This window comes from Apis laboriosa, unplaced genomic scaffold (assembly GCF_014066325.1).
Source record: "Apis laboriosa isolate Shangri-la unplaced genomic scaffold, ASM1406632v1 scaffold4_cov146, whole genome shotgun sequence".
Classification (NCBI taxonomy): Eukaryota; Metazoa; Arthropoda; class Insecta; order Hymenoptera; family Apidae; genus Apis; species Apis laboriosa.
In genome coordinates, this window is record NW_025223501.1 from 3,660,681 (window position 1) to 3,679,949 (window position 19,269).

Below are 19,269 nucleotides of genomic sequence, written 5' to 3' on the forward strand. Positions count from 1 at the left end.
AAAAAAAAAAAAAAAAAAAAAGAAAAAAAAAAGAAAAAAAATGAAAATTCCTTCAGGTGTACGTTTGTATGATGGACGTTTCGGTTTGGGATTCTTCTCGTTATTGGTTCGCCTTTTTATTTTTTGTTTTTGATATATCCACCGCGGATTTTTTTAGCTGGCTATCATTTAAAATGCTCTCAAAGCGGCCTATTCATTTCTTCTTTTTTTTTTTTTTTTTTCTTTTTTACCCCAAACTCGATTAATAATTGTATCCGTCTGTTCCCAGTTCTGACGAGTTGGGATTGCTTCCCGTGGAAAGAAGCTTTTCATTTCGAAATTGGACGCGCTTTTGTTGGGATTTCGCGAATGTTAGGTTCGTTTGTAGAACCGCGTAGAAATAACTGGAGATTGAAATTCATGTTCATGTTTTTTTTTTGTTTTGTTAAACAAATGCAATTCGTTATTTCCTTATTACATTCTTCCCTTCTTGGGGATGGAAAAGAGATATCTCCTTTTCAGGGGAGATGATCTCTTCTTCTTTCTCTCTTCTTTTTTTTTTCAAACATTTAAATCCACTCTTCGAATCGAGTGGAAAACGCAACGTGGACAGAGTTTGAAAGAGTTTGAAAAAGTTTGAAAGAGTTTGAAAGAGTTTGAAAAAGTTTGAAAGAGTTTGAAAGGGTTTGACACTGATTTTGAAATCTTTATAATCTCAAGCTTTACTTTGCAGCTTGCCTTCTCATCATCAACTTTCCATTTCTTTCACCAATTCATTCGAACGCAAGCGTATGCGTGCACGTAGGGAAAATTCATTTCTCGGAGAAACATTTCGCGGCAAATATTCGTTTAATGGGCGCAAAGTGGCTGTGGATGGGTTCGATCGTGCGATTGTTTGCGGTCGCCGAGAATTTTGAGTGCCCGTGCTCGTTGGAAAGGCAACCTATCGAATCGTCATCGATACGTATATACCTCGAATACGTTCGATTATTTGCTTATTGATGCGTGCCGGGTCCCATTGGCATCGCACAGGTGGCTCATAAACGTTCGATTGAACGTTCAGTTCCGGATAACGAGGCTGGATTCGATCCCTGCCACTCGTTTTATACCAGATTTCCTCCCCTCCCCCTATTTCCATTGATTTCCTTCTCCCTCTGTTTCCGGTTGATTATGACCAACGACCGATACCTTTGGATACTGTTGATATATACATATCTATATATATTCTTTAGCTTTCAAAAATAGTGCACGTCTCCATCTATGTTTTATCAAACTTGAGCACGACGATCAAGAAGATACTTAAGAAAATACAGATCTTTTTGAATTAAATTATGCCATCAAATTACACTTAATTATTCTCAAAAAAATATTTCACTTTGAATAAATTTAGTGATATATTATCGAACAATTATTCTTTATCTTTCAAAAATAGCGCACGTCCTCAGCTAGTGTTTTATTAAATTTGAGCACAATGTATATATATATATATATATATGTATGTACACACACCTTGAGAGATTTTGATATCTAGTTTCGACTAGATTTTTCATCGATTCCTCTCGTTTTCGTCGTTTCGAATCGATTGGAAAAAATATTTTTCAAGGAAGAAAAAAAAGTAGAAAGAGAAGAAAGAACTTGGTTGGTTTGAAAAATGCACGGGCTGCTTTGGATACATTTCCAAAGTGGTCCGTTCTATTTCTGCCCGCGAAAACAGAAAACAGAGGAAACCTTCGTTTCCAGCCGTGAACCGTAACGAGACTTTAAGTGCATTAACTACATTGCATGATACATTTCCAGTGTTCAGTAAAATTAAGTGAGATTGTTTCGTAAGTTAAGGTGACCTAGATATCACACGTCTAATTTGCTTTGTGTCATTGTGTTGAGAACTGTACTGGGTGGTTCTAAAACTTGCCGCGTTTCGTGCCACGGAAAATAATATCACTGGAAAACTCTATCGTGTCGCGTGAAATCTACTGCCCCTCGAATTTTTATTAAATTAACGATGCGATGATCTATTTCTAGTATTTATATACTTACTAATTACTAATCACTCCCAAAAATTTTTTTTTGAATTAAATCGAATTACGCATTTAATGATTTATTCTCGGAAAAATATTCCATTTTGAAAAAGTTATCATCCTCTGAATAAATTTAGTGACATATTATCAATTATTGTTCAAAAATAGCGCATGTTTTCCTCAGCTGTGTTTTATTAAATTTGAGCACAACGATTAAGAAGATATTCATACTTAAGACATAAACCTTTTTGAATTAAATTATATGTCATCAAATTACACCTAATGATTTATTCTCGAAAAAAATTATTCCACTTTGAATAAATTTAGTGACGTATTATCGAACAATTATTCTTTATCTTTCAAAAATAATACACGTCCTCAGTTATATTTTATTAAATTTGAGCACGACGATTAAGAAGATATCGATACTTAAGACACAGATCTTTTTGAATTAAATTATATCATCAATTATTACATCTAATGATTTATTCTCGAAAAAATATTCCATTTTGAAAAAGTTATCATCCTCTGAATAAATTCGTTATCAAACAATTATTCTTTAGCTTTCAAAAATAGTGCACGTCTCCATCTATGTTTTATCAAACTTGAGCACGACGATCAAGAAGATACTTAAGAAGATACAGATCTTTTTGAATTAAATTATGCCATCAAATTACACTTAATTATTCTCAAAAAAATATTTCACATTGAATAAATTTAGTGATATATTATCGAACAATTATTCTTTATCTTTCAAAAATAGCGCACGTCCTCAGCTAGTGTTTTATTAAATTTGAGCACAATACTTAAGACACACACCTTTTTAAATTAAATTATGCCATCAAATTACACCTAATTATTCTCAAAAAAATATTCCACTTTGAATAAATTTAGTGATGTATTATCGAACAATTATTCTTTAGCTTTCAAAAATAATACACGTCCTCAGTTATATTTTATTAAATTATTATTAAATTTGAGCACGACGATTAAGAAGATATTGATACTTAAAGCACAGATCTTTTTGAATTAAATTATGCCATCAAATTACACCTAATTATTCTCAAAAAAATATTCCATTTTGAATAAATTCAGTGATGTATTATCGAACAATTATTCTTTAGTTTTCAAGAATAGTGCATATCCTCAACTTTTATTAAATTTGAGCACGACGATTAAGAAGATATCGATACTTAAGACATAAACCTTTTTGAATTAAATTATATGTCATCAAATTACACCTAATGATTTATTCTCGAAAAAATATTCCACTTTGAATAAATTCAGTGACGTATTATCGAACAATTATTCTTTATCTTTCAAAAATAGCGCACATCCTCAGCTATGTTTTATTAAATTTGAGCACAATACTTAAGACACACACCTTTTTGAATTAAATTATGCCATCAAATTACACCTAATTATTCTCAAAAAAAATATTCCACTTTGAATAAATTCAGTGACGTATTATTATTCAAAAATAGCGCATGTCCCCCAGCTATGTTTTATTAAACTTGAGCGCGACGAGGAAAACGTCGACGCAGAAATATTCACGAGGTATAAGTTAGCAACAGCAGCAGCCTCTCTGAACTTCCGAAGAGAGTTATCCGATCGGGCAATTAGACAGGCCCGTGCTTACCATTCGATCAATCCCTAATTACATTTACCTGTAGCTGCTGCATCATCCTGCCTCCAACTTGCCTCTGCTCTGATCAAGGACGGCACGAGGGTTGCCGGCCGTGTGTGTACGCGTATGTGCATACGTGCGTGCGTGCGTGCGTGCGTGCGCTCGCACAGAGGGAGCCGTTGAGGCTGGTTTCGTGGCCGTTTCAAGTGCCAATTCCAGCGTTGGCCGATTATGCCCCGCGTCTCTTTGTGTTCTTGGCACTTATGTGTGAGTTTGAAGGTTTGATGGACTTTAATGGCCGAGGTGTTTGAGTTATTGTGCGAACAACGCGGCGAGAGACGCGGCCAGGTTATACGATATTGCTTGGCCGGGTATAATATAAAGTTGCTTACAAGCTCGAACAAATATCGAGCAAATTTGAAAAACAACAACGAAACAACACTCTTTCGTGTTCGATCGTTTATTCTTTCGGAAACAACAACTTTTTCGAGAATTTATTTTGAATTTTTTTTTTCTCCCCCCCATCATCATCATCAAGATTACACATTCGACATCACCCTCGAATCTGAATTTCAATCGCATTCAATTCGAATTTTCCGATTTCTATGAATATTCGAGATATATATATATATATATATATATATATATATATATATATAANGATGATTAAAATTCGCTTATTAAATAATTAAATTTAATATTAAATTTCGATTATTTAAACCCGCTGGGAGAGAGAGAGAGAGAGAGAGAGAGAGAGAGGGAGAGAGAGAGAGAGAGAGAGCGGGTTAATTAATTTTATTTCCATCATCGACGAAAGTTGAAATCATTGGGGGCGAAATTGTAAATTGTAAAATACATCGGGATGAATTATTGCTAACATTCAGTGAGATGCCGCCACCGTCGTGCCCGGGCTACTTCAATTAAAACGAAACAAAATCGATTATTGTATCGCGGCTAGAGTTAGTAGTCGCGGTAGAGTTTCACGATTTTATGATATTAATATACAGAAGGAAGAGGAGAGGGAGGGAGGGGAGGGGGGCATCCGAGGATAAGCAGGTTACAGCACGAACGATGATTATAAATGAACGAATATTGGACATCGAGTGTAGGGAGGAAGGAGGAATTTAAAAATTAATTCGCGTTGCTTTTTCGCATAGTTTTCCAACTTTCGTTTCCACAGCTTTGAAAGAGATTCCAGCCATCGGGGCTGGAAACGAAAAAACTTTTCTCAATAAACCCCTCCCTCCCCTCCTCTCGCCTTTTGCGTTTAACCCGGAAGAGATTGCAGACGGATACATTTACAGTATAAGATACATTGGATCGTATTATCTTCTATCTAACCCAGATACGTCCATCATATTTGTTTATTTGTTTATTTGTTTATTTATTTTTTTTTTTCGAAGAGAAATTGTATGGTTGGAAAAAGAATTGACCAGACAATCCATCGTTGGAATTGGGATGAAATCTCGATTCTAAGAGTAATCTTGTATAATGGTGGAAGATTGTTATTCTGAAACGTTGATATTTATTTTTTTTTGTTTTCTTTTTTTTTTTTTTTTTTTTTTTCTCCATTATTCGGATATTTCGATATGGATTAATGAACGTTTTCATAAGCTCACTGACACAGTCGATCGCAGAAAGCTCGCAAATGGTCCATATTCAAACAATAATAATCCACGCACCTCTTATCCTCTGTTCGCGATCAATTGAATTCTGTATATTTCGAGATGGATCGATGAATACTTTCATAAGCCTATATAATCGAATTATAAAAAAGAAAATAGAAGAGTAAAAAATTGTAAATTTTAATGAGAGATTTTGGTTTAATCCGAGAGATATTTACGAAAAAAAGAAATAGTATGATGAAATTTTTGAAAAAAAACTCACGTTTAACAAATTAAAATTTAATGCAGAGAATAATTTACGTGATTATTTATTTTGCGATATGAATATTTCTATAATTCGAGTGGCGAGTTGATAATGAATTATTAAAATACTCTGAAATGATGAATTTTAAATTTTGTCACTTAACTTTTGGAAACTGTATATATATATATAAGTATTTCTCAAACCTTTACATAATCTAAATGATAAGAGAATTTGTAATCATATTTGTTTAAGATCATTTAATATCACCCATTTGCAATTCTTGAAAATATTCTTTTACAATTCAATTTTATTTAACATCCATTTAGAATCAAGTATTTAATTTATAATTAATATCTTCAAATATTTATTAATACTGATACTGAAATATACTTAATTATTTAAATATTTTCACTTAATTACTTTTAAAATTTTCTAACAAATACTTTCAATTCATTTACATTATTCAATCAATCAATTAGTCGTTAAGTATTTAATCTGTATTCAAAATTTTAAATCATACTTCCAAATTTTTTTTACCAAATTCTCTTAATTTTTAATCCTCTCATCCGATCGTTGATTCACATATTTTGGAAGAATTTCAATTTAATAGCAATCCATATCACGATTAAAAATATTCTTTCACTTCTTTAATCGAATCGAAGAACAATTTATTCTATATATATATATATATATATAGATAGAATATATATATTGTTATAGAATTTAAAGTTCACTGAAATTTTATATGTGATTTCATTATTAAATGTTGTCAGCAACATTACTATTTCACAGTTGGTAGCTATTTGTTTCTCTTCGATACACGTATTTCAAATGTTTTATAAACAGATACGCGCAATCACGTGTAATCAAATATATTCATTCAGCTAAACCCGTATATTTTATTTATTGTTTTCCACTGCCCAGTCAACATATATATATATATACACACACACACACACACATACACCAGCTACTCAAGACCACTTTAACAGATATTAAATGTTATATTAAATGTTCACGATCACTCGAGATTTTTGCACGGTAGGCACGTTTGCACCACGCGTATTCGAGCATCGGCCTAAGTCGTGGCACGCATCCCCCCTAAGCGCCTTGCGGTCGCCTCGCGGCGGAGGGGGGATGGCTCGGGGTGCGTTATCGTAGGCCAACAGGCAGCCGTTCGCAAAGGGTTGATAGCGCGGCGCCATGCTGACTAATTAGAATTCCTTCCCTGCGATACGTAATCTCGGTAAGGAAATTTAAACGGGCGGCCGAAAAACCATGACCACGCTCGATCTTATTAACGACGGGATGGATGACTGGATTAATCGTCCTTACCGACCGAAGGAATCGCGATAATCTTTGTCTTTGTCCTTCTTTTTTTTTTTTTTCCTCCCCAGAAAGGGGGATATAGGAATTTGGAATTACGACGAAAAAAAAAAAAAGTTTTGAAAGGTTTTGTTTTTAGATTTTCTCACGTTGAGAAGAGGAGGTTGGAAACGTGTTTTTCACAGGTGGTGAAGTATCTTATTGGATTTTTGGTAATTTGATTTTTTTTTGGTGTAGAAAATTTGGCGAAAGAAGAAGAGGTAATATATTAATGGTTGGTAGTGTGATATGATGTTTAATGTGGACGTATGGTTTTTTTGTTTATTTATTTATTTTTCTCTTTTTGTAAGACGTTTTTGATTGGACGTAGTAAAAGTGGCGTTTTGTAGAGAGTAGTTGATTTTATTATGATTGATGATTGGTAGTTGGTAAGAGGAAATCGTTGTATCATAATTGTACGTAATATAGGAGGAAAATTATTGAAGGTTTATGAAAAACGAGAATAGGTTTTCGTTATAATTATAAAATATATGAGAGGAGAGAGAGAGAGAGAGAGTATATATAATTAATATAAATTTATAAATATAATATAAATTTGTGTTGTGACGTAATAAATAAAATTGTGATATTTATATTTTCTTGAAAGAGGAATAAAAAAACATATGGAATACAAGTACATGTGTTAATATAATAATTATATAAATCAGAAAATTCTTCTTAAATTGAAATTACAATATATGTTAACAATTAAAAAAAAGAAAAAGAAATTGTGTTTTCCTTTCTTCTTCTTTTTTTTTTTTTTAATGTAATATAATTTTAACTAATACACTTTGGCTAAGGTTGGATGGTAGAGAAAAAAGGAGGTATTAATGATTAATTTAAAACTAATCATCTCTTCATACTTCGTACGTGTATTAACAAATTCTTCTCTTTTAATTAACGTTTACTGATAACATTTATCTACGTAATTTCTATAGAACTGTCCTTAATAATCTCTCGAAAACGCCATGTTGGTAGATCGAACGCAAAGTAATGGAATATTATCCTGTTGCAGGTAGACTAAGAAGAATTGTTCCTTTTTTTTGTGAAATTTGGCGGCTTTTTTTCGTTTTTTGGGCCCCTTTGCGATCCTGTACCGAAGATATATGTACCGAAGACCTTCAAAATTTGTAAAAAAAGAAAAAAGAAATATTTCTTTCATTATCATTTTGCTATCATTTTACAAATAAGGATCATTATTTTCTCAAATCATTACGTTCAAAATAAAATTATTAGAGATTGCATTGCTTTTATTATTATTATTATTTATTTTCATTTCATTTCACGTTAACGATGCCAAAATTCTTTACAAAATTCTGATTGTTTTTAATTATAATTTGATCGTAAATAAAATTGCAGCAAATTATATATATTTCAAGGTATTTGAGTACTTTCAACGTACAAATTGTATTTTTTCAGAATTATAAATAATGCAAAATATCGATTTCAATAATTAAGCGTTGCATTTTGATATTCAACATTTGCTTTTATTTCAACATTGAACAAAAGTTCCATTAACGAATTATAAATATCCTCCATTTGTAAATAATATAATCAATAAAAATTCCGATTAATTATTACTAGTGTAATAAATTGTTACCTTTTTTTTTTTAAAAAAAATATACGCGAACACATAATTATTTAATAATCGTTTATTCGGTTTTAATCAATTTCATACGTGGGATGTCTGAAAAAATTACTTAAAAATACACAATATAAATAAAGTGTAAAAATATATGTAATAAAATTTTTAAATATTTATTTACTAAAAATTTTCAAACAAATAGAGAAAAGTATTATAATAATAATAATAATAATAATAATAATAATAATAATAATAATAATAGAAAAAGAACAGAAAAAAAAAAATGAAATTAAAACCTCTCAGCCTGGAAAAGTTTACTTTTTATTTTTTCAGCCATCCCTCGAATCGAAAACAGGATCGTGGCGCAGCAGATCAACATTTCTTCCCCTTTACACACACATCAACCTTCGAACACTGTATACTACTTTCTTTCAAAAACCCTCTGTTCTCACCCGCTTTTCGTGTCTCTCCGTCTTCTTCTGTCTCTCTGTCTGAATCTTGTGTCCTTGTTCTCCGCTATAATTATGTTCGTAGACTCTACACAGCGCCCTCTAACCGCTTCATCCTCCATTTTCTTTCTTTCTCTCTCTCTTTTTCTCTCTCTTTCTTCTCTCTCTCTCTCTCTCTCTCTCTCTTTCTCTCTCTATCTCTGTGCCTCTCGAGTCCGCCATTTTCTCAGTTGCTTCTTAACCTCTCATATCTGTCTTGTATATTTATGTGTACGTTTTTTCTAACTCTTCTCTTTTCTGTTTTACTTTACAGAGATACTCTGCACAGCGGGCAAAAGGTACGAGCCTCCCCTACATTACAGTTGTCTCTTTATTTTTTCTTTCTTTTCTTTTTCCGTTCTTCTTCTTTTTTTTTGTTTTTTCTCTTCTTCTTCTTCTTCTTCTTCTTCTTCTTCTTCTTCTTCTTCTTCTTCTTCTTCTTCATATGGGGTGAGGCACACAAAGCGTGATAAATAAATATTTTTACAAATATTAATGGTATAAAATGTAAATAGGCAAAAAAGTGTTTTTTTGAAAATCACACTTTTGATTTATTTTATATTCTTCTATATGATTGATCGTGCATTTAAGCTTGTTTGTTTATTCACATTTTCTATATCGGCGATATTGTCAAAAATATTTAATTTAATCACGTTTTTCGAACGTGTCCATCTCGTATGTCCCACTTTTTCCCCCATTTGTCTCTCTCTTTCTCTCTCTCTCTTTTTCTCTTTTTCTCTCGTCGTCTCTTCCGACTCTTTGTCCTTCACGTGTTCATCTTTCTCTATCTCTCCAACAAGTCACTCTCCACCCTAGAATTGTTATAATATTATTGATACTCGCTGATAGATTATAGAGAATCGCTGCACGTTGCGAGGAAATAGCTTTTTTTTTAGAAATTCGAATAATTCTCGTCTAGGTTTTTTAAGGTGTAGTAGGATTTTCGAGAAGGTGAGTCGATCGAGGATGTGAGAATTGAGAAAACGAATGAAAGGTTTGGATATTTGTCTGCTTATATTTCTTAAACTACTTGATTGTGTGGACTTGTGTTTGAAATAAATGAAGGCTGCAAAGGAAAAATGTGACAAGTTATTCGTGAAAAAGTAATATATTTTTGTTATTAATTTGATATAGAAATTATTGTGCATCGAATAATATCAAAAAGTATATGTGTACTAGAATATACATATTATACTATATACTATAGAATATATTAGAATTCTATAATATATACTATATATACGGATACTGATGATAAGCAGTCTAATTTTTGCAATTATTATCTATAATTTTTTAAAAAATTTTCGCAATAATTTTTATTCTATTAAATTTTTATTCCATTACGAATATCTCGTATCAGTTTCTCTTCTAGAAAAATAAAAAAAAAAAAAAAGAAAATACCCGACTTATCACGTTTTCCCTACGGTCTTTAAATATCACAACGATCGTTTAGTTTCGAAGATTGAAGGAAATAAGGGACGATACAATGCAATTTTTATCGTGCAATTTTTTTTCGTTTTTTCTCTCCGTATTTTTCTCCCCCTTTCTTTCTTCTCCCGAGATTCGAGTTGCTCTGGATTATTTCGAGCGGTGTGTGTTCACGCCGATTCGGCATAGAAAAATGTGTATATCTGCTCCGTTCGTTTTCACGGAAGCCGCGAGAAAATTGCCTTTTCCAACCCTCCATCGGCGTCGAGCGACCCCGTAAAAGTTGACGATACGATCCTGCACCCGAAAATCTCCCCCTCGTCTGCCTCCCTCGGCCTGCCTCGAATCACGTAAGTAGAGAAATTTTTTATTTTATTTTTGTTTTTTTTTTTTTTTTTTTTTTATCACGTCGCGGCTTTTTTGCTTTTTTGTTTGTCTGCGGAAATATCGCGGGAATGGGTCTTTCTCTATGGGAGATTTTTTTTTTTTTTTATAAAACAGGGACTCTATTTTATAATTTTACGTTTATATCTAACAAACATTGCATAAACAGATGTATACAAGTGAGTGCTTCAAACTTTAAAAAAAGTTTGTCTATCCATTTGTAAAAAAGTATCCATATACACAGGATCAAAAACATTTCTTTCAAAACAAAATATTCCTATTAATATGATATAATATAGAAAGCATAATTATATAAGTTAATATAGAAAACATTAATCGAGATAAAGGAATACTTATACTTGGACTAAGAATAAGTTGTAAGTGAACGATGTAAGAGGATTAATTATGTAATAATAGTATCACTGATCTCGTGTAATGGTTGTGATTCAGATTGGATTTTGTGAAATTGTACGATGCAGTATAGACATAGAAGAAGAAATAGAATCTCGAATATATTTATAAATATCATTTATGAAGCGAGTCCGTTGGAAAAAGGAATAACAAAATTGGTCCAGAAGGTGGATCGAACCACAGAAGACGGGGATGAATCGTATTTAAATTTCAAATGCCCCTTGAGAAGGCAACATGGCCGGATATAATCGGATATCCGGACGTTCCCGTGGAGAGCCAGGTATTACGCGGATACCGATTTACTCGTATAACCAGCTGGAAAGCAACTAGAAATAAACTATTCTCTTCGGGCTATAACAACTCACCCCCTTCTTCTTCTCCATCTTGTTCGACTCTTTTCGATTACGTACAAGTGTACATCGATCGGCAACAAGTATTTCAATATTAATAATATTTTCGATTGGACTATCTTCTGTTATTGTTATTATTATTATTATTATTATTATTATTTTATTTTTGGTCTCATATTTCGTTTGATTTTATTTTATATTTTCCTTTTTCGATACGAAAAGGAAAAAGAAATTTACGAGGGTGAATGTAGTTTTTTTTTTTTTTTTTTTTTTTTTTTTTCGAAAGAAAAATTTGTTTTCTCTTTTCCTCTTTTCCTCTCCTCTTCTTTTTCAACCAATTATGCAATTTTCGATTTGCACCGCGATTTTTACGATCGCTTCTCGTACACCGTTCCTCCTTTTTTGATAATCCTGCGATAGTATAACACGTCAATTTTCTGTCGAATTCAGCCGCGGCCGGATTTCAACTTTTTGAAACGCAAACGATCGGTAGAAATGGGCTTTGTGTTATGTGTGTATTTGACGTGCACCAATTATCGCGTGTCTTTGCCAAATTCGCCGCCATAATACTCGGTCGGTAATCGATAACAAATTTTCCATTTTGTCTCTATTATTATATTCTCTTCCTTTCCGAACAGGATTTTGATATAATAACATTGTTCATTCAAAGAGAGAAATTGTCCTGTTATTTTGTCATAAATTCGTTATAACGAATTTTTAACAACCTAACCTTAAATATATCGTTATTCGTAACAATTCGGATTACATTATAGCGATCAAATTGTTATAATCCAAAATTACTATTGCGTTTTAATCATTCCACTATCATCAGAATTCGTCCATCAGAATTGCCATCTTGTTGCTCTTCTCTATCATCCATATATCTTCTTTTCTCAATACCTCTTTTGTCCTATTGAAAAAGAGAAAAAACTCGATCGATAAGTTAGATCTACGTACAGAAGACCAACACTGATCGAGAACACCAGCTCTCTCTGTCACAAAAATTTCTAATAATAAGATCGAATTTCTAATAATAAGAGCAATAACGAGGATAAAATAAATAATAATTTCGGATCTCGAATATTGCCGAATATCGCGTACGAATTCAAAGAAACGAAAGGAGAAAGGAGACGCCGCGAGAGACTGGGCTCGAACAATTACAAGGCAATAAAAATCAATCGGAAACGAATTTTTCTCCCTCCTCCTCCTCCTCTTCCTCCTCCTCCTCCTCCCTCCTCCGTCGGCCCATTCGATCGCGGCAATCGAATTTTCGAACGGCGAAAAACCGTGGAACGCCCGGCGGACGCGTGTCGCCGCGGTTCATCAGGACGCATTGACACATTCCGTCGATATTCCACGTCGAATATCGGCGTGGCTCCGTTCTCGATAACGAGGCCGCGCGACAAAGCCTTTCTCCTCCATACCACCCTCCCCCCCTCTCTCTACGATCGCCGGATGCACTCGAGTTTTCGTGTGCCCATACCACACACACACACACACATACATACACACACACACACCCGCCTGATCCTTGTCCCTCCCCTTTGTCCCGCTCTCGTGTATCTCTCGATTTCGAGTGGCGTGTCGGGATCCTCGAGGGCTGCTATTAATCTCCTCGAATCGTTAATTAACCGTTTGATGCTGGACCCACTTAACGGTGGACAATGTTTGTCGACTCGAAACTGTCCCCTACAGTGCACGTGTTTGGAAATTGGGTGGCCAGTTTTTCGACGGATAGTTGCGGGGATGGGTGGAATTTGGGGGGAGAAGTTGATGGAACAGTTTGCTCGTAATATTAACACATTAGTTGATGGTATACTGTGGCCCTCACGAGTTTTGCCTCGTTCTTGGAAATTGATGAAGACGCGAATATCTCTTGGGAAACGATTTTAAAAATTTATTTAAACCCGATTCGATTAATCTCAATCTCAATGATTTTCATTAAAAATTGCCCCGTATATTAACAACATCTACTTAATAAGTAACACCTTAGATATTTATTCTTCTCATATTTATATTAAATCGAATATTTGGAGGATAAAGTAGATAATTTAATATGGCGCTAGTATCGCTAGTGGTCATAATATTAACATCATTACGAATCATAACATTAATGAGGATAACTCTGAAGAAATTTATTCTTCTCATATTCGTATTAAATCGAATATTCAAAGGATAGAGTAGATAATTTAATATGGCGCTAGTATCGCTAGTCGTCATAGTATTAACGTCACTACAAATCATAACAACACATAACATATAACATATATACATACATATAATATGTATTAACGAGTATAATTCTAGAGAAATTTATTCTTCTCATATTTGTATTAATTCGAATATTTGAAGGATAAAGTAGATAATTTAATATGGTAGTATCGCTAGTCGTCATAGAATTAAGGTCACTACGAATCATAACAATACCTACAATATGTATTAACGAGTATAATTCTAGAGAAATTTATTCTTCTCATATTTGTATTAATTCGAATATTCAAAGGATAGAGTAGATAATTTAATATGGCGCTAGTATCGCTAGTCGTCATAGTATTAACGTCACTACAAATCATAACAACACCTATAATATGTATTAACGAGTATAATTCTAGAGAAATTTATTCTTCTCATATTTGTATTAATTCGAATATTTGAAGGATAGAGTAGATAATTTAATATGGCGTTAGTATCGCTAGTCATAGTATTAACGTCACTATGAATCATAACAACACTTGCAATATGTATTAACGAGTATAATTCTAGAGAAATTTATTCTCCTTATATTTGTATTAATTCGAATATTTGAAGGATAAAGTAGATAATTTAATATGGCGCTAGTATCGCTAGTCGTCATAGAATTAAGGTCACTACGAATCATAATATGTCAATACCTATAATATGTATTAACGAGTATAATTCTAGAGAAATTTATTCTTCTCATATTTGTATTAATTCGAATATTTGAAGGATAAAGTAGATAATTTAATATGGCGCTAGTATCTCTAGTCATAGTATTAACGTCACTACGAATCATAACAACACTTGCAATATGTATTAACGAGTATAATTCTAGAGAAATTTATTCTTCTCATATTTGTATTAATTCGAATATTTGGAAGATAAAGTAGATAATTTAATATGGCGCTAGTATCGCTAGTCGTCATAGTATTAACGTCACTACGAATCATAACAACACTTACAATATGTATTAACGAGTATAATTCTAGAGAAATTTATTCTTCTCATATTTGTATTAATTCGAATATTTGAAGGATAAAGTAGATAATTTAATATGGTAGTATCGCTAGTCGTCATAGAATTAAGGTCACTACGAATCATAACAATACCTACAATATGTATTAACGAGCATAACTCTAGAGAAATTTATTTTCCTCGTATTCGTATTAAATTGAATATTTGGAGGACAAAGTAGATAATTTAATATGGCGCTAGTATCGCCATAGTATTAACATAGTATATATAGGTCGTCATAGTATTAACATCATTACGAATCATAACATGTATTAATGAGGATAACTCTGAAAAAATTTATTCTTCTCATATTAAATCGAATATTGGAAGATAAAATAAATAATTTAATGTGATGCTAGTATCGCTAGTCATCGTAATATTAACGTCACTACGAATATGTATTAATGAGTATAACTCTGGAGAAATTTATTCTTCTCATATTTGTATTAAATCGAATATTTGGAAGATGAAGTAGATAATTTAATATGGCGCTAGTATCGCTAGTCGTCATAGTATTAACATTACTTACATATCATAATAACATCTACAATTATTAAATAGTTGTCTATTACATCTATTAAATAGCATAACTCTGAAGAAATTTATTTTCCTTATATTCGTATTAAATTGAATATTTCGAGGATAAAGTAGATAATTTGGAATATGTTCCTCCTCATGTTCGTATTAAATTAATGTGGCGCTAGTATCGCATAGTTAATTAAAATCGTTACGAATCTAAGAATAACATTTAAACAAAAACTAAACATCATCTGCTGTTCCAAATCCATGAAAAATTCATCGAACAATTCTGAACGATTCGAAACCCATTCAAATTGCTCGAAACATGGATCGTTGCCCAAAATTCATCTTACCCGATCGAACATTAACGGCACATCTCTCCTTTCGTTCGTCTCCTGAGGATGACCATCCTCATCCGCGATGTCATGCGTGTTTATTAAACACTGTCGACCAGCGCATTCAGTTTGCCCATTGATCGAGGAAAGCGGATCTCCACTGGATGGCCAGGCAAGTGAAACGGACGAGCAGGAAACCTGAGAAGCTTAACGGATATGTACGTCGAATGTTCGTGCTAGGTCCGGATAATTTAGGTCAGCTTCAGGTCGAAATCCATCGGGGTCAGCTCCCTTCGCAGAGATGATGATCGTATCCTTCGATACCTAACAATAGTCATTAGCGCATCAAACGCCTTGTCGATGCCTTGCAAGAAGATCACGGGGCTGATAAACATGGCCGCCACTATGGTCTAATGGCGGATAGATAACTCTAGATGCCTGTTACCAGATTTCTTGGTTAGGTTAACCTATTGATCGTTTCGTGTCTGTCTCAAGCTTACCACGATTTTTGTTTTATGAGATGGTTCGATCAGAAAGCGAAGATAATTTTTCTAATTAACGATAGGAAAAAGAATATAATTTTACATCCATTTTACATTATTTATAATATTAATTAAAATTCTAGTACGATTTAACAGTTTGGCATCATGGAAAAAAAAAATTTTTAAACGTTTTTAAAATGTTCTTTCAAAATGCTAGAGTAAAATTTAATAATTTTCTCGAATTGTTATTTAATCCTTTTACATTGACTTTAATGAAAATTTCTTATTTGGAATTATACGTATAGTTTTGTATTTGAAATTGGATATTATTATTTTTCAGTTATCCCCTCAAATGTTGCCCCAACATTTTATTCCATTTGCATCTTTAGACAAAAAACTGAATCGAATAGATCAACACGCTTGATGAAATTGCATTTGAAATGTAACAATTATTATTTGTATCGTGTTTCTTTTCCGTATATTCCGTAACATTGTGCAACATCGCGAAAAGGCGTTCCGATCTAATTCTCCACGGTTTCCAGCGTATTTACATTTTCCTTGCCTCTTTTGGTGCCACCGGTGTTCGCATCTCATGTTTGAGGACATTCGATAAGGGTCGTCTTCACTCACTGTATCCTCCTCCACGCTCATGCATGCACATTATGTATAGGGATCACTTTAACGCGGCTTGCATTAAAAGGAGGTGGACACCTTCATGAAACATTCAGGCCGAGCCTAAAACCGCGCACACGCGAATCTTGGCTTGACCAAATGCAAAACAAACTCGTATCACTCGTATTTCCTTCCCTGATTAATCGTGAAAATCGTATTTTCAACTGTGTGCACTCTCTTTTAAATACAATATATTCGATCATGTGAATTTGGACGAGAGAATTAAGGAATAATTTAGAAATTTAGAAATTGTTCGAGAACTTAGGGGAAATTCGAAAATTTGAGAATTTGGCTTACGAAATCCATTTCATGTGCATAAGTAACGATTAAATTATTCGAAAGCAAATTCAACCATATCCTTCCAATTTCACCTCGAATTATAAGAATTCGTACAATCGTTGATTCTAGGAAGAGAAGCCTATCCTCCTCTCCCCTGTTCTGAAAGGAAACTGCATTCCAGACGAGTTTCCTTCCCTCGAGCATGTTCCATTAACTGAACCGTATCCTGCACAATTATAATATCCCGTATCTCTCTTCGTTCCTCTTCTTTTTGCTTCTTTTGCCCCTCTAACGAGGCCGCATGTCCCCCAGGACGAACAACATCTTCTGCTACGTTGCATTGATATTTTCCAACTTTTGCCTTCTTGGTATCCAACGTCTCTGATCAATCGTAGTACACATCGTAAGAGGCTCGATAATTGGTGGATAGCATAACTTCGAAAAGCTGCCATAAAAATGCATAGAAAGAAAGGAAAGTTGGTTGCGTTAGCTTCAACCCTTTACTGAAGTTTTGCAGTAATAAAATTAATTTATTAGAAAGTATTCTATATTGTAATCAAGAGCAAAGTTCATATGTATAATGTATATCACATCAATTCACAATGTTTCTAAAGTTCTGATTTTGAGAGGGTTCCGAAGTTGAAAGAGTTCCAAGGTCCTGAACAGTTCAGAAGTTCAAAAAGTTCCACCCTCTTCAACTGTGGGATACACAGGTAGCCCCAACCGACCCCTTATTGAGCGACACCTCCAATCTAAGAAAAATTCGTAAAACGTCAGGAAACTGTTCCCAGGAAACTGAGGAATGTTTGCAATTCAAATAAGACAATGCTGATCGAGACTGGCATGGCTGTTTCAATATCACATTGTCTCCAGCCGAATTGTTTCTAACAAATAATAATAATAAAGCCAAGAGTCCTCCTCCAAATTCTCAAAAAATTGTCCTCGCAGCATCGTCCTGTACAACCATCTTGATGTTCAATATTCGAATTGTTCAGAATAATCATTTAATCAATATATCTCATTAAATTGAACATTTATATTTTTACCAATTTTTATCTTACCAAGAATTTTTTGATTAATTCAATCTCGAATCTTATTTATTTTTAAATCTTTATTAAATTTTATATATAATGAATTTAAAATTATTTCTAAATCAAAATATCAATCAAATATTATTATTTTTATTAGATTAATAATTTATATTATAATTGTAAATATATTTAGATTAATTCCTTATGTATTCACAATTACAAGACATTTATTATTAAATATAATTTTATCTTTAACATTATGATTTAGATTCTTAATTTATTTAATTTATAAAAATTATTTAATATTTCTTAGACACTTAGTTCCCCTAAATTCACCAACTTTTTTAATAAATTTTATAGTAATTATTGAATTAATTAGATTAATTATTCGCCCATGAACTTTATCAATTCGATTATCTGCAAATTTAATTTCTGGTCATTTAATTTTAACACTTTTAGGTATTTTTATTAGAAATTTTATTTCAATAATTCCTATTAATTTATTGATTCAAAATATATTATTAATTTTAGAAATTTTTATATCAATTATTCAAAGTTATGTTCAGAATTTGAAAATTGAATTGTCAAGATTCTGATAAAAAAAAAAAAAAAAGAGAAAAGTAGTATAAATTCGAGACTCTCACTAAACGCAGCAAAATACGATGAAATTAAGAGGAGAGTTTAATGCAGAAAGACGAGGCGTTCACAAACTTATTAAGTCGGTGCACGCATGCTGTCAAGAAGCAAGGCGAAGGATTGAACTCCTCGAGGGGAGGGGGAGGGGTAACTTTCATTTTCCGCAACAACGAGCTCGCCCTCTCGATCCACGCTCGACGAAATAATCGTGGCGAGGGGGTTAATTTTGCGCAAGGATTGTTTTGCCGCGCTCCGCTCAAGAAGCGGCGTCGAGAGACAACTAGCGCCACACCGGGCTGGAATTAATCGGCCCGCAGTTTTGCGAGCTCGTAATCTTATCTGGGCGAGATTCTCGGCTCTTTGTCTGCCGATTTCACGGAATGGTTAACCAACATCCGAGATGTTGTCGAGTAGATTTTTAGAGAGATTTGTACGTTTCATAAAGGTGATGGAATAAAGAAGATGGTGGAAAATTTGAAGGAACGAAGGAAGGGAATGAAACGTGCAAGGAATATAACATAATTCGCGATACGGGTTTAATATTTTTGATTTTTTTTTT

At 33.1% G+C, this 19,269-nt stretch overlaps 1 protein-coding gene across 2 annotated transcripts in view; it reads left to right on the forward strand.

Moving 5' to 3' along the window:
* The window catches only part of LOC122717197 (polypyrimidine tract-binding protein 2), a 503,296-nt gene that overhangs the window by 36,409 nt on the left and 447,618 nt on the right, over positions 1-19,269 (forward strand). Inside the window, exon 2 of one of the 2 annotated variants that reach the window (XM_043941033.1) lies at positions 9,206-9,230. The exons of the other annotated variant lie outside the window; for it this stretch is intronic. Coding sequence (XP_043796968.1) covers positions 9,206-9,230 — 25 coding nt within the window. The remainder of the gene's footprint in view (positions 1-9,205; positions 9,231-19,269) is intronic. 2 annotated transcript variants of the gene reach the window in all.